Source organism: Chelonus insularis, unplaced genomic scaffold, assembly GCF_013357705.1.
Source record: "Chelonus insularis isolate UGA/USDA-ARS -01 unplaced genomic scaffold, ASM1335770v1 contig_121_pilon, whole genome shotgun sequence".
In the NCBI taxonomy this organism is placed as follows: Eukaryota; Metazoa; Arthropoda; class Insecta; order Hymenoptera; family Braconidae; genus Chelonus; species Chelonus insularis.
Window position 1 is genome coordinate 483,602 of NW_023276363.1, and position 14,279 is coordinate 497,880.

The 14,279-nt window shown below is 29.8% G+C and overlaps 1 protein-coding gene across 4 annotated transcripts in view; it reads left to right on the plus strand.

Moving 5' to 3' along the window:
* The window catches only part of LOC118065678 (glutamate receptor ionotropic, kainate 2-like), a 52,383-nt gene that overhangs the window by 12,918 nt on the left and 25,186 nt on the right, over nucleotides 1–14,279 (plus strand). For all 4 annotated transcript variants that reach the window (XR_004690184.1, XM_035081116.1, XM_035081122.1 and 1 more), the window contains exons 3-5: nucleotides 2,779–2,940; nucleotides 8,298–8,549; nucleotides 14,004–14,179. Coding sequence is in view for 3 of the 4 variants with exons in the window: in XM_035081116.1 (XP_034937007.1) it covers nucleotides 2,779–2,940; nucleotides 8,298–8,549; nucleotides 14,004–14,179 (590 nt within the window). In the remaining variant the exon portion in view is untranslated. The remainder of the gene's footprint in view (nucleotides 1–2,778; nucleotides 2,941–8,297; nucleotides 8,550–14,003; nucleotides 14,180–14,279) is intronic.

Genomic DNA, 14,279 nt, shown 5'->3' on the forward strand with positions numbered 1-14,279 from the left:
GAAATGACAATAATGCATTTTGCGATTGATTAAACAGTAAATAATGATTACATGACCAAAATGATCAAGGGAGAATTAAAAAATAGCTTCAGTGCTTTTGGAGGTCATGTATCTATTATTCACATGATATAAACCTAAAAATATAAGGTGCTTAAAACGATAATTTATTGATACATTTAATCCAAGAGAGAAGTCCAAATACCCAAATAAACCCGATTACAGATGTTTATGATAGAAAATCCGGTCTAGAGACCACTTGATACGAACTTACAGATGCTATTCATATTCATATCGTTTATCAGATCGAATTGGAATTTTATACATCGACTGGAGAGAATAATATTGATAATATTAAGCCTTACTTAGGAAGATGTGCAAACCAGTATTAGCAAATAAACATCTTATGATGATTATTACATTTGTTTCTTTTTTTAGATTTACTTAGAGGATTTTCTTTTTTATCTAGATTCACCAGACTTTAAATCAGCAAAAAAGTTCCGTATGTAATGTGTACTTCTAGTCTTATTTTTTTTTCTTTCACTTTATTTTCCTGTTCAATGTTCTTTGTTTTTACTTATTAATTTCTTTTAAATGTTTTGTCTCGCTGATTATCATCTTAAGTACTTAACTTTTTTTTTCCATGTAAAGTTTCGAAAAAAGTTCTGTTGTAATATTACTGAGCTGAAGGATATTACATTAAGTAGTCCTTATAAATTCATTTTACGTTCAATCAATTTTTGAATAATCCAAGCCTATTTTTAGAATTATTTAAATAAACTTAATGACTGGAAGGGAACTTTTTGTTATACATAAATTCTAAACCATGTAAAGGAAAAAAAATTGTGACGAACATAAAATGAATTTTCTTCACTTTGCTTCGAATGGAAGAAAATTTTCTCAAGATTCATGCACCAATAGAGTTAGACCGCAAGACGAATAAAGTTACTCTATCAACTTCTATGACTCTTAAAGTATTCACGCCGAGGGATCTATTTCTTCTGGCACGAAGTCAGTTACAGCTAAGAATTCCAGACACTTTTTCACCTAAATAACTTATTTAGAAAATTCATTTTGAATTTTATTCCATTGAATATTATTTTACGTAATGATTCTTCCAGATTATAATTAGATTATAATTTCACAAATTGAAATTTTTAATAATTATTGATAGTTAAAAAGAAATAGAATAAAATTATATTTTAGTCGCAGAATGTTCCAGTGTTGAATTTAAAGCTGCTGACAATGTCTTGTAATATATAGTTTGTATCCTTCAGCTATGTATCTTGGGTTCTTGTTGACCAGAGTATTTTTATGGACAGTTGTCTCTTTATCATCTTGACTCTACATGGATCTTAATCTCAGCAAGTTTTTTCACAAAACAAAAATTTATAAGTTATCATGCCGCATTGCCACCGGCTATATGTCACCTTGCTAAGCAAAAAAGTCCCCGTGTTTATAACTATCTTTCAGAATTGCTAGCAGATTTGAAACTAAAATTAAAATCTGCATTTTATATGAAGTTTTCAGAAACCTTCCCAGTTCTACAACTGATTTCAAAACTCTATAAAAGTTTGGCAACTTATATCTCATTGATGGTTTCTTTGATTGATGAGTTTTTGAATACTAGTAAATGGTAAAGAAGTAGAGGTCTCGAAAGAGTTGATTATTTCTTTGATGTTACTTAGCCTGTATCTAAACGTAAACTTTAATATTCTTTGATATTTTTGTGTAACGTACATTGGCAAGTCTCCAGCACAAATGCTCATTGTAAACAGCTGACTAACGATGACATGGTCCCTTTAACTACAAACCATTATAGCCAAGCTTTTTATATTGAACTATATTTACGATCAAAAGCAGCCATCAGCAATTAATGAATGAGTACACTGAGCCTGCACTTGACACCAAAGCCAACCAAAGATAAGACGTGTTAGGAAAGCACCTGAAGTAATGGTAAACGACAAGTGTCTCCAACTTACAGTCTACAAGTAAAAAGATCATGAAAACTTGCTATTGTAATTTATTTGATTTATGTCAAATTATTATGTCTTTATTTACCAACAATAATTAACAATTCTATTTTACTAAATGTAAAAACAATTTTCATGCAAATTAATGGTATTATTCATGAACAAAATAATATTTATAATTTATTCCAAACTTTAAAGTGTGATAAAATTAATGGACACACATTATTAAATAGATGGGATGGGTTATGCAAGTCATTTTCATAATAGAAAACATTTTGAGTTATTATTAAGCTTCTAATTAAGTTTAAAATCAAGAGTTTAATACTTTTCGAGGCTATTCTCTGATGAAACTGCTAGTATCTCCATTCTTCTGACATCTCGTAGAACACTAATTGCAACTCAAGACTTAGATAGTGATGATGTGTTGAATTGAGATGGTAAGCAACCTCTTTCCCATAGCAATTTCGTTTGAAATTACCACCACCATTTTCAAGCTGAATTGAAATTTCATGAGATAATCTACTTTCTATTAGACTGTAGAGTAGATATGAAAATATCAAAAGTCAATTCGTTCATTGAATTATAACAAAATTGATTATTTTCGATCAAAAAATCTCATATCTGTTTGAGACGACGCTCTCGATATTGATAAGAAAATTGAATATAATAGTAAACCAAGTGTAGTGTCGTCAAACGGAAATTAAATTCATGCTCGGAGAATTCTTTTTAGAAATTCACTAGTCTTTTTGACAGACTTTTTTAAGAATTATATTCAAGTAATTTAAATAATTTAACAATTTTTTTTCAGGTGCTATATTCACTCATGACCAAAAGGATAGCAGCACGGAGCTGGCCTTCAAGTATGCCGTCTACAAAATCAACAAGGAAAAACTCATTTTACCAAAGACAAATTTGATTTATGATATCCAGTATGTTCCGAGGGACGATTCTTTCCATGCATCAAAAAAAAGTAAGTAATATTTAATGAAAAATTTGAGCATCTTCCTAAGCCAATTACTCGACTAATTTTTAAATATTAAAAAAATAATGCGATTTAGATACTTTTCATTTAATTCTCCAATGTTTAAAGTCAGTAGTAACAGGATTATCTTGGTAACATAATGAATATTCCATATTACATATTTATTTCATTTTAGTTAAGCTTACTTTTACCATACTTCTTGGTGATAAGCAATAAAAAATATGATTGTCAAGTAAAAGTAAAGTTTAATCTAGACAAACGAGTTTGTTTTCCATTGTAAAAATTCTTTTCATAAATACTATTTCTTACTTGTTTAGTTATAATTCAACCCTCTTAAAGAAAGTGGTTAAGAAAACCCAGTAGTGGTAAGAGGTGTTACTTTGAGGAAAATTTATCGATATACCATCTAATCCACTTGGATAACAGGGTGTCCCAACAACGCAATAGCCGTATCTACCTTCCGAGTTCTTGTTCAGTTATACAACCCCTGTGGTGCATTATTATCAAGCTCAATATTAAGCGTTTGCGGTAAGCCTACTATCCAACTTTATAATTTTACCCAGGAAATACTGTTTTTGAATTAAAAGTGACTTCTTTATGACCCAATGAGATTAAACATGTCATTGTTAATTTGTTTTTCGATTCAACTGAAGCCTATTTCCATAATTATCTAGTTTTTTAGCATCTGTTGGAGATGATTTAAAAGTTGGAATACGAATTTCTGATTATTTTCATCAAAAGATTCTTCAGCCAAGTAATAAGTAAGAAAGTTCAACAAATAAACTGGAGGATGCTATTACAGACACAATCAAATACGTTGGGAAAAAGTTTTTTTTATGACTATTATTATTATTCGAAGGATTCTTTTTTATGAAAATTATACTTTGATTTCTATTATCTTTCTTTTTATCGATAATAGGAATTCTCGAATGAAAAGTAATGTAGGAAAAAGCGATTTTCAGTTATATGTCAGATAATCATAAAAGAGAGTTAAATTGCCATGAAAAAATCAACCATTATTATCTACTATCTTGAATGTTATCGCCCTATGCTAGATAACTTCATAACTTTACCTTCATACGATAACTGATAACCTATCACATTCGATTTTTTGAGATATCGAGACGGTATATTGAGTATATATCAACGACTAGCACAAAGCTCAAATTTTTCCTTCAGCCATTCCAGTGCTGTTCATCCACTTGATTGTGCTAAAACTTCAGCTGATTTTTGCGAACTTTTTTGGAAAAATCAATAAAAAAATGATTGTGAAACTTCAAGCGTGTCATAATTTGTCTAAACTGTGAACAAACGAGGATTGAAGTTAATCCTAATTGAAAGTAGAATTATTTTAATTTGTATAGATATTTTTTCATTATCAAATAAGTTTAATTAATTTAAATGTATTTTAACTCTTTTTTCAGTAATTATTATCACAGAACTGAAATTATGTTAATTATCAATAATTCCTTTCACTTTTGACCTAATTTCAATCACATCCGATGTCCTAATTATCACCTCGATGAAGTTACTAATTACAAGAGGACAGAGATGCGTTTAAAACGTCAATTCTTTTTTTTTAATTAATCAAAATAACTAGATTGAACTATCAAAGTTTTTCCAATTATTTTCTAAGGATTGTTATTAATTAAAAAAATTATTAAACACATAGACTATTGTGATATAGTAATAAATTCGTGTAATTATTGTCCTATGATAATTGAGTTTTTTATTTTCAGTCAATTCGAAAAAATGGATGCAATCAATATTTTTTTAACGACAATTCAGTAATGGAAAACAATTTTAAAGCAAGTAGAGGTAATAAAGTCCATTTGATGGCCAGTTTTGCTTTTGTATGGATTGAAGGTATGAGGGGATCCTTTGAACTCACTTGTAACTGACAGTAAATTCGCCACCGCGTGATGTTCACTCAATCAAAGTAATTACGCGTTAAATCTCTTCTCTCCAATGAAATCTAATCACATGCAGTGCCTCCCCCCCTCTCTCTCTTTACTGTAATTATTTTAAAGTTTCTTGAATTCAAAATGAAAATAATAGATTACCATTCTGTCAGCATAAGTTTAATAACTGAGACGCAAATAATGACCATGATTTTTTTTTGTACTTTACATCTTTCTTTTATTTTTAATGATTTAAGAAGTTTCTTAATTAAATAAACTTTAAAAAATAGAAGTGCTGATTTTATTGGAATCTGAAAGATATTTTAAAATAAAAATAAAATATTCTTCACAAAACAAAAATTTATTTGTCTCTTTCTTGTGATTCAAAAACGATGTAAGAAAGAAGTTTTCCAAGACTTTTGTTTGCAAGGTAGTTCATTTCCACTTCAGTAAATGGAATAGCTTTAGGATGAGTAAGTCGGTGGTGGTCGTTGTGAAAGCATCTTATTTCCTGTGAACTCGTACAAAACCGTCTTGATCCAAGACAAAAGTTTTTTCCTCCTTACAAGACACCTCGAATTTCCGATTGAAAAGAAAAAAAAAAGTATTTTTTCCTAATGGTGAATTTTTTATCCAACGATTAATGGCACTTGTTTTCAAATACTTTCCTGTCGAATTGAATGCAAAATATGTCCTTCTTATTCCAAATGGACAGTTTTATTTGATAAAGTAATGAAAAATGTTTCCTCAATATCAATAATATATGAGCAAAATACAAAAAAAGATTTTCAATTCATAAATTTCTTCTTTCTCAAAAAGATTGGAAAATATTTTGTATGCTACAATCTCTAAATAATTACAATTATTTGCTGCTGAAAAAGTTAATTCACCTAAAAAAAGATCAATTTTCTAGAATTATACAAACGAAAAAAATACAAATGGATAATAATACTAATTATTCATTTACAAACGTGAAAAAACCATGTGTTTTAGAATGAAAAGAGCAATAAGAGTTTGCTATAGTAATTTCACTTTTATTCCAACATGGGTGTACTTAGGAGTACACGATAACCTTTAACAGCTTGAAGGAAGACCGTGTCGATGAAGAAGTACGAAAGGTCCTTAGAAACTCTCCTGACAAGTGTTTCATTCCACTTCACCGCCTACCTCTGTTATCACGTTTATCACAAATGCGATTCTGCTCAAATATTTTATACGAACGTAGAAAGGACACATAAACTCCTTGCACAATTGTTTTTTAAATATATATTGAGTTTTTTATTCCTTCCAAGGAGTGAATTTTATCATGCATTGAGAAATATTTTATAGTAAATAATTAGATTGTTTTATCGGAAATATTTAGTTTAAGTAATCAATCGTTTCAGCAATAATGAATTAACTTTTTTTAAGATTTACTTTTCTATTTAATTCAAAAACTTTGTTGAACATCGAAAACAATCGTAATGAAAGAAGTTATTCTGAAATAAATTTTATGAAACAAATTGAAGTAATTCAAACTTCCATTTACTTCAGTGATACAAATTAAAGCAAAAGACTCCTTGAGTATTTGAAGCCAGGATATTTATAGACTCATTACGAACACCTGAAGACAATAACGACGATACTATAAAGTGCAATAATTTAAATTTAAAAAAATTCATTCAAAAAAATTTCGCAATTTATTTTCTAATTAAATTGATGATGACTAATATTCGAATGTTTTCTTATGTCAAAATAAAATGAAAAAAAGAATAATCTATTATTCTTCAGGATTGAAGCAAATTTTTATAGACTGCCTTTCAGCTTACAAACTACTCATGCATAATAAAATTCAGCTTAAAACTTTCACGATTGAACAGAAGAAAGGTATTTTTTCGCATCATCGTTTCATGTAATAAATATTTTCGACTACGCTTAAAACTATTTAAATGTCTAAAAAAATCCTTCATATATTGCATTAAGGGGGAAAAAACAAAATCCTTGCGGGAAATCACTAACTTCCGGCGTCACACATACGGGATCCAATACGGTCGTCGTCTTGGCAACGGCAACGTCGACGGTTAAAGAGATTAACTTTCCTATTTATCTCGGGACATTTGCCATCAGCCGCGAAAAGTTTTTTACATCTCAACGCCATAAACAAATCTCTCCGACTCCCAAACTGGCTTCCGTCCATGTCAGTATTTTTATATTTTTTTCGTCTTCAACAATCGCATTTTTTCTGATTGTGTTGCTGATTTTTTCGGATATTTTTATTAGTATATTCTATTTCTATCAGTTTACTTCCATGGGAAACCTTTATAGCTGTCATAATCTCTGCTCACATAAAAAGACATTTATATTTTGGAAGATATAAATTTTCGGAAAAACTAATCTCAGTTTTCTAAAAACACCCGACTCAGAGTAATGTACGAAATAAATAAAATCAAGTGTACATGCTTGTAGGTACATGTAGGTGCGGATGTGTAGTAAAAGTAAAATCATATATCATTTTTTTTATATCGTCGAATAAACGAAATAATCTTCGAAAAAGCTCAAATCCGACTGTGTAAAAAAAAATTTACAGTTTCTGCCACTTTTGGGACTTTGATGAATCGATGGATTTTAAAATCATTGAAGTTCGTGCAGCCAATCGGAAGTTACAGGTGCACAAAGGCATGCATAAACTCACAAACAAATATTACGTTCTAACATAATACCTTCGATTTTATTTAGTGAGATGAAAAAAATATTGGCCATCGTATTTCTTTTTTATTTTTTACATCAAGACAATAATTATACTGTTAATTATCACATTTTAACTGATTTAAAAAAATTATTTATTCAAATATACACAAATAACGTACTGAAATAGGAAAGTATTCGATTGTATCCTTCGTTTGTATTCACACAGCATCTAAAGTAATTTAATTAATCAGAAACAGTTCCAAGTATCGAAGTAGTTTATCGAAATCATTTACTACTGTCAGTAAATATTTAAAAATCACGAAGTGTAACTTTTCTCAAATTCTGTCTTGAGATGTGATTTGCAATCATTTAGATGGTTTAATCTTAAATGAGCCACGTAAAATAGCAAGATCATGTATCTCAAACATCCTCGTTGTCGTGAAAGCTTTTATAGCATTTGCAGAGGCACATCAAGACGGAGTAGACTGTCTTGTTCAATGACTGCGTTGTTTGAGAGTTCCTTGACGAAGATGAAAGGTCGAAAGTGATTGACGACTATAAGACAGGCGAGCACTTAAATAGCAGAGAAGTGCCTTAGACTCTGATTCTTTTTTCAAGATCATTTTCGATCTGCTTTCTTCGGTGCTCTTGAGCTTATGTTCGATAAATTTTCAATCACTTCAAATTTTTAAAAATCACAGTAGATTTTTTAGTAATTAAAAAATGCATTTATTGATAAAACAATTGAATAAAAATATAAATGAGAATTTCTTACAGCTTGTCAGCAAGTTAAATTTGGAGTCCAGGCAATTTTTGGCCCCTCGGATCCGAAACTTGGTCAGCACATTCACAGTATCTGCGACGCATTGGACATTCCACATCTGGAAGCCAGGGTGGATTTGGACTCAGAAGCAAAAGAATTTAGTATCAACCTTCATCCCGCACAAAATTTGCTCAACTCTGCGTACCAGGATGTTATGAAGTTTTTAAATTGGACTAAAGTAGCAATTGTCTATGAGGATGATTACGGTAAGTTTTTTTTTTAATTATACGACTTCTTAGTAAAGAATAAACTTTTTTAAAAATAAAAATCGTTCATTTCTTCTTTAATCGGATAAACATGATTGATATCAGATAAAAAAAAATTCTCTATCATATAATATGTCGAGGAGTGATCGAAAGCACGAGCTACAACAATAATTTATATTTAAGTGCATTAAAAAGAACGATTTAAGATATCTGTATGATGTGAGCAACTCCCTTCTTATTTCTGTCATTGCCATTTTCAATAATATTCATAGAAATCCCTATCTAAAGATATTTTATCTTCAGAAAGACTGTCATAAGAAGCTATGAATGTAATATCTAAAATGCAACTCCTAACATGAATCCATAATATGCACTTCATATTTTGAAGACTTCAGGAAATATCGGAATATAATTCATCGAGCAACTGGCACTTTAGGTATCATCCATATCACAAGCATGTATTGCTGTAATGACATTGAAATTTTCTACTCAATAAAATAAATATTTTTACTCACTGCACAAAGCAGCTTCAAGTGTCAGGAATAAATATTATCGGTTCATTTTTCTATGAATATTAATTATTTTTCCATTTAATGAATATTAACTTAATTATGTAGTTTTTATCAACTTAAGATATAATTTATCAATTAAAGTTTCTCTGATGTCGACTTTCACTAATCCAATTATATTCACACTTTACTAATTGTTTCTTTGTTACCACAGTCTACCTTTACTTTTTATTCACTATGCTTTGTAGTCATTTTAATTTATTGATTGAATCCTTGAATGAAATAAGCTGCAAACTTTTCTGAACTTCCTGTCATTAATTTTATGATAAAAAGACCAAATTTGCATGTAGAAGAAATTTAATGCTAAAAAAGATCTTAAATACTTTTGACATTTTCTTCAATTCAATTTAAATTTTTTAGCCGTTCAACATCTCTGATAATAAATTATGTTCTTTAATATTTTACAGAACAATAAACATTTCAATCTTGTATTAAAATTTCAATTAAATTATATAATTATTTACTGTGATTTTTCTCTTCAAGAAAAAAATTCAAGTGTATTTCTTGAAGTCTTAACTGTTCACTTTAGACATTTTTCATTCATTGATTCATTAGAGATCTTCTTGTGCATTGAAGCTGTCGTTACCTAAGAAATGGATAGTCCATTTATATATTTAAACAGTAGACTCTTTTTCTAAAAAATTTAATAAAAAACTATTGTAGCTCATTCTTCACTTTAACATCATCAGTATAAGTCTATTGGTATAAAAAGTTTCTTTGAAATATTCTTCAAGTCTTGTTAAGTCAGTGAAGCATGGCTATTTTACACGATCGTTAGCAAGACGAGAAGCATCGTTATTTATATGTGTCAAACAGGATTACTGTTATTATCACTTGATTGATATTTAACGAAAATTTTTTCATTTTAAGCTTTTGAAATTCAAGTAGAAATCCATTTTTTTCTCAAAATCATTTACTATTATAGTTAATTTAATTTCATATCTTCCCAGAGAATTTAAATGAAGTATGATGGGTATCATGTTCAAGGGTTTCATATACGTAAAAGTAAGTAATTACTATTCGAATGATTACATATTACGTAAATGTTGGAATGTATCCATTCAATTGATATTAATCCATTATGAAATTAATTGTCATTATAGAAGTTGTAAAAGCTCGAAATTCCCATTCAGCATTCATGTACTCTTTAATTGCACTGCGATATTAATTCAATTTTACTTTATAATTTATTTTATTACTTTTTTAACATTGTTTGATTGATAGTCTTAATAATATGCAGGACAAGAAAACAAATTGGTAGCGAAGGCGACATAGATCATAACGTATATTACTCTTTAAAGAAAAAGTGTCGAACGATATGAAAAAACTTAAAATCATAAAAAGCACAGCTCGAATATATGGCACAATTTGTCTTCAAGTGTATCAGAATTTGGAAAGTTCGCTTGCTAAGTAATTTCGATTATTAAAAAATAAATAGATGAAGATGATGAAGTTGTTAAATATATTATCTACGGTGATGTACGTATACTTAAAGGTTAAATTAACTTCAAAGGGAACTTCATTTAATAAATGGAACCATATGTATGCACCGTGATGAAATATGTTTATTTGTATATGTAAATACATAAGCATATGTATACATGTACATAGATCATGGGAAAATGGAGAGTTGAAGAGAATGTGTAACGTTTGTATGGATGGTTTGATTTATTTATTTGATTTCCACAACTCGGTTGAGTAGTGCGAATGTATGCACAAACGTCTGCACAATGTTTACTCGAGCTGAAGCCTCAAGATCTCTAACAACTGAGCCGTATGTGTTTTTCAATCTTCAGGATCAGCTGGTGAGATTGTACTTTACAGTTTTATACTATTGAAAAAGGGATATAACAATGAAATAAATCTATTCTATCTCTCATCAATAAATCATGGATAATTTCAATCCGGTTCAAGTTTTTATAAGTTTCTTTATTAACAATCTTCATATTATTCTTAAAGACTATTTACTCAACTTTTATTCAAACACTTTCCAAAGTTTTACTTCATCAAATGACTTGAAAAATCTGATTTTCTAAGAAAAAAAAACTAGTTAAAAAAATTAAATCTATTATTGAACATAAATGTAATTAATTGAGAGATTTTTCTACATGAATAAAAATAATTGCGAGTAAAAAAAATAGCAACAGATGTATGCAATAATTAAGTTGAAATTATTTCAGTAACAAACTCGTCAGAAAATTTTGCATAAATGTATAAGTCTTGAAATATTTGCATACGATATGAATCGTAGGATTATCGAACTTCAAGAATCTCATATGTTGTTGGCAATGCATCGGGAGACGAATTGAATTCACAATGCATCTTCTCATTCTACATAGTAAATTCCCGAATATCATTGTAGTAGTAGTTGCTTTTACGGTGCTATTTCCTACCTTCTTCATGCCATAATATATTATATATGAGTTTATATTCGTATATATATACACAGTACACATACGCTTTTATATCTATACATACCTAACACTATTGTGAAGGAAGAATGTCGTAGATTCACGATGGGCCACAATATTATTACCGAATTCTTGACGTAGACGTGACGATAGCATTAAAGTAGCTGCAGTTTTGTTGTCCTGTGCAACCCCGTCCAATTCTTTACTCTTACGCCTTGTGAATCATCAATGAACTCTTATCCGCCCTATTACCGTCCATTGTTGAAGATCACAGCCCCCTTGACCAAACCACTACATGCTGAGCCCAACGACACTATTATTATTTTTTTTTTTTTTTAATTTCTAGTATACATTCAGACGAGGATATGCAATTTATGAGAAGCTTAGTAGAATATTTACAAAATTTTTTTGGCAATAAATAACAGGATTTCAAATGTGAATAATTTTATTCTTGCATTTTATTCAGAAGAATTTAAATAATCCCCAAGACTTCCTAGCATTTAACTAACTTTCCGGTTCTTGAATCATTGATAATAACCATCTATTAGTACCATTAGTACTTGAATAAGTACCAGAAGGTCTCTGAAGAATAATCCTTGAACTAAATTCTAGATTATAGTATTTATATTTTAAAATAATAATGCTTTACAATTTTAATTAATTTTCGAGTTATTTTGAAATAAATATATAAGTGGATGAGATAGAAAATAATATTGTAAAATATTTGTATGTCGCCATCTAATGACTATTAGACTAACGATGGTTTGTTAGTTAACGACGATTGCTTGACGATTAGATTGTTTATAGCAACGAGGGGAGAGTTTGTTCATCTCCAGTTTTTGACTGAGACTTGAGTTGACCGCACGGATTCTTTTTTTCTTATTAATTGCTGTCAATCTTTAATAAACCTTTTCATTATTATTTAATTTTCCGAAGTTGTTATTTGTTCTTATTTTACAATATAATATCTAAAAGAAAGAACTGTTTTCAATTTAAAGTATAAGAAACAAAGGTAATGAAAATAACAATAAAAAGTTAGAAATGGTAGACTTAACTAACAAATACTATTGTTACACGAGAGAAGACATTATTTTCTTTTACAAGTAACCAATCAATAATGTTTTTTTTTTCTTGTAGACTTTTTTTAAGTTAAATGGACGATTCAGCCAATTATCTGAGATGTCCTCCTTAATGCGAAAATCCTGACAGAGTTGAATTTATTGAATTTACCAAGTTCGTGTTTACGTTTATTTATTGTCATCATCACCGCCCTAAATTCCTCAGCAGAAGTTTTTTTCCAGTTCATTGTAACCACTGGTTAATTTTTTTTTGTCCAAAAAAAAAGTAATTGAATCGTGCATCATATTCTATTGTTTTTTCGTCAACAAGCCAATAAATTTGATGATTGATAGTGAAATAAATCAAATGTTTATAATCAATCTATCTATTCCAACTGGCGTGAGACAAATTTAGCACTTGACAAGAGATGTTGTCGACCCGTTAGGAATTTAACTCATATGTGAAGAGGAGCATTAAAACATTTCTCTAATTAGCAATTAGGAAATTTCCTATTAGCTGGAATAATACACTCAGCTTAAAAGTTAGCTCCAATAAAATTCCTAATACATATGCAAGTATTTCAACAGAGTTATTCAACCAACGAGGATCCATTATCACTTTGCAGACCTATATGAACTACTTTCTAGTATTTTTTAGTCAATTTACAAATAATTCCAAAGTATTGAATTACTTGAAACTTAAATAAACTTTCTCTATCAATTATTATTATTACAAAAAAATTGAACTGATTAAAAAGTAGATAAATTTATCTAGCAAATAAAATCTAAGAAATACAATATGCTTCATTAATTTTTAATTATCTCCAGAACCAAACTATCATCTTTTGTGATCAAACACTCTAGAGTAATCTCGTTGCTACTTTCGTGTCGAACTAAGTCACAGTTAACAGGGAGTATTTCTCTGAAGCGGAAATACCGATTAGCGACATCGTTCTTAAGTCACCAGGGAGTCCTAAGTTCGATCAAGTCTGGAAAAAAATAAAATATCGAAGTGGTAGATTGTAGATGCGAATTCAAGAAAGGCGAAAATGGGTAAAGCAACATCGTAGTGACCAATTCTCGATGGTGTCACTCCTAAGGGAAAAAGTAGAACACTCTCTAGTTACTGAGTAAACTACATCAAAAAAGGTAAAGACGAAATCGTCCAACTGGGAAGACGAAGACCCGCAAGTCGAAATGATACCTTGATTACTCAGGCACCAATGCGTCGACGTATCGATTTCATTGGGACGCTCGCGGTTCATAGGTTTCTTTAACATTTAACGATCGTCTCAGTTTCTTTCTTTCCAACCTCTACATCTATGCGATGAGAGTGTTAACCAGTTAAACCTTTTTCGACACTATTCTTACAATACAAATGAAATAACCTTCAAAACTTTTTTTTCTTTCTTTCAGGTCTGATAAAATTACGAGAGTTAGTTAGATCACCCAAGACCCGTGAGATTGACGTATATTTGAGGCAGACCGATCCAAACTCCTATAGACAAGTCCTGGCTGAGATCAAAACCAAAGAAATACGTAACTTCCTTGTTGACACTAAGCCAGAGCACATGCATCTCTTTTTAAGGATGGTATGTTATTTTTATTCCAGGTAAAATAAACCTCTCTTATTCCTTTTTTTATTTCACTTAATTCTACATCACTCACATGTTACATTAAAGAGCAGCCATA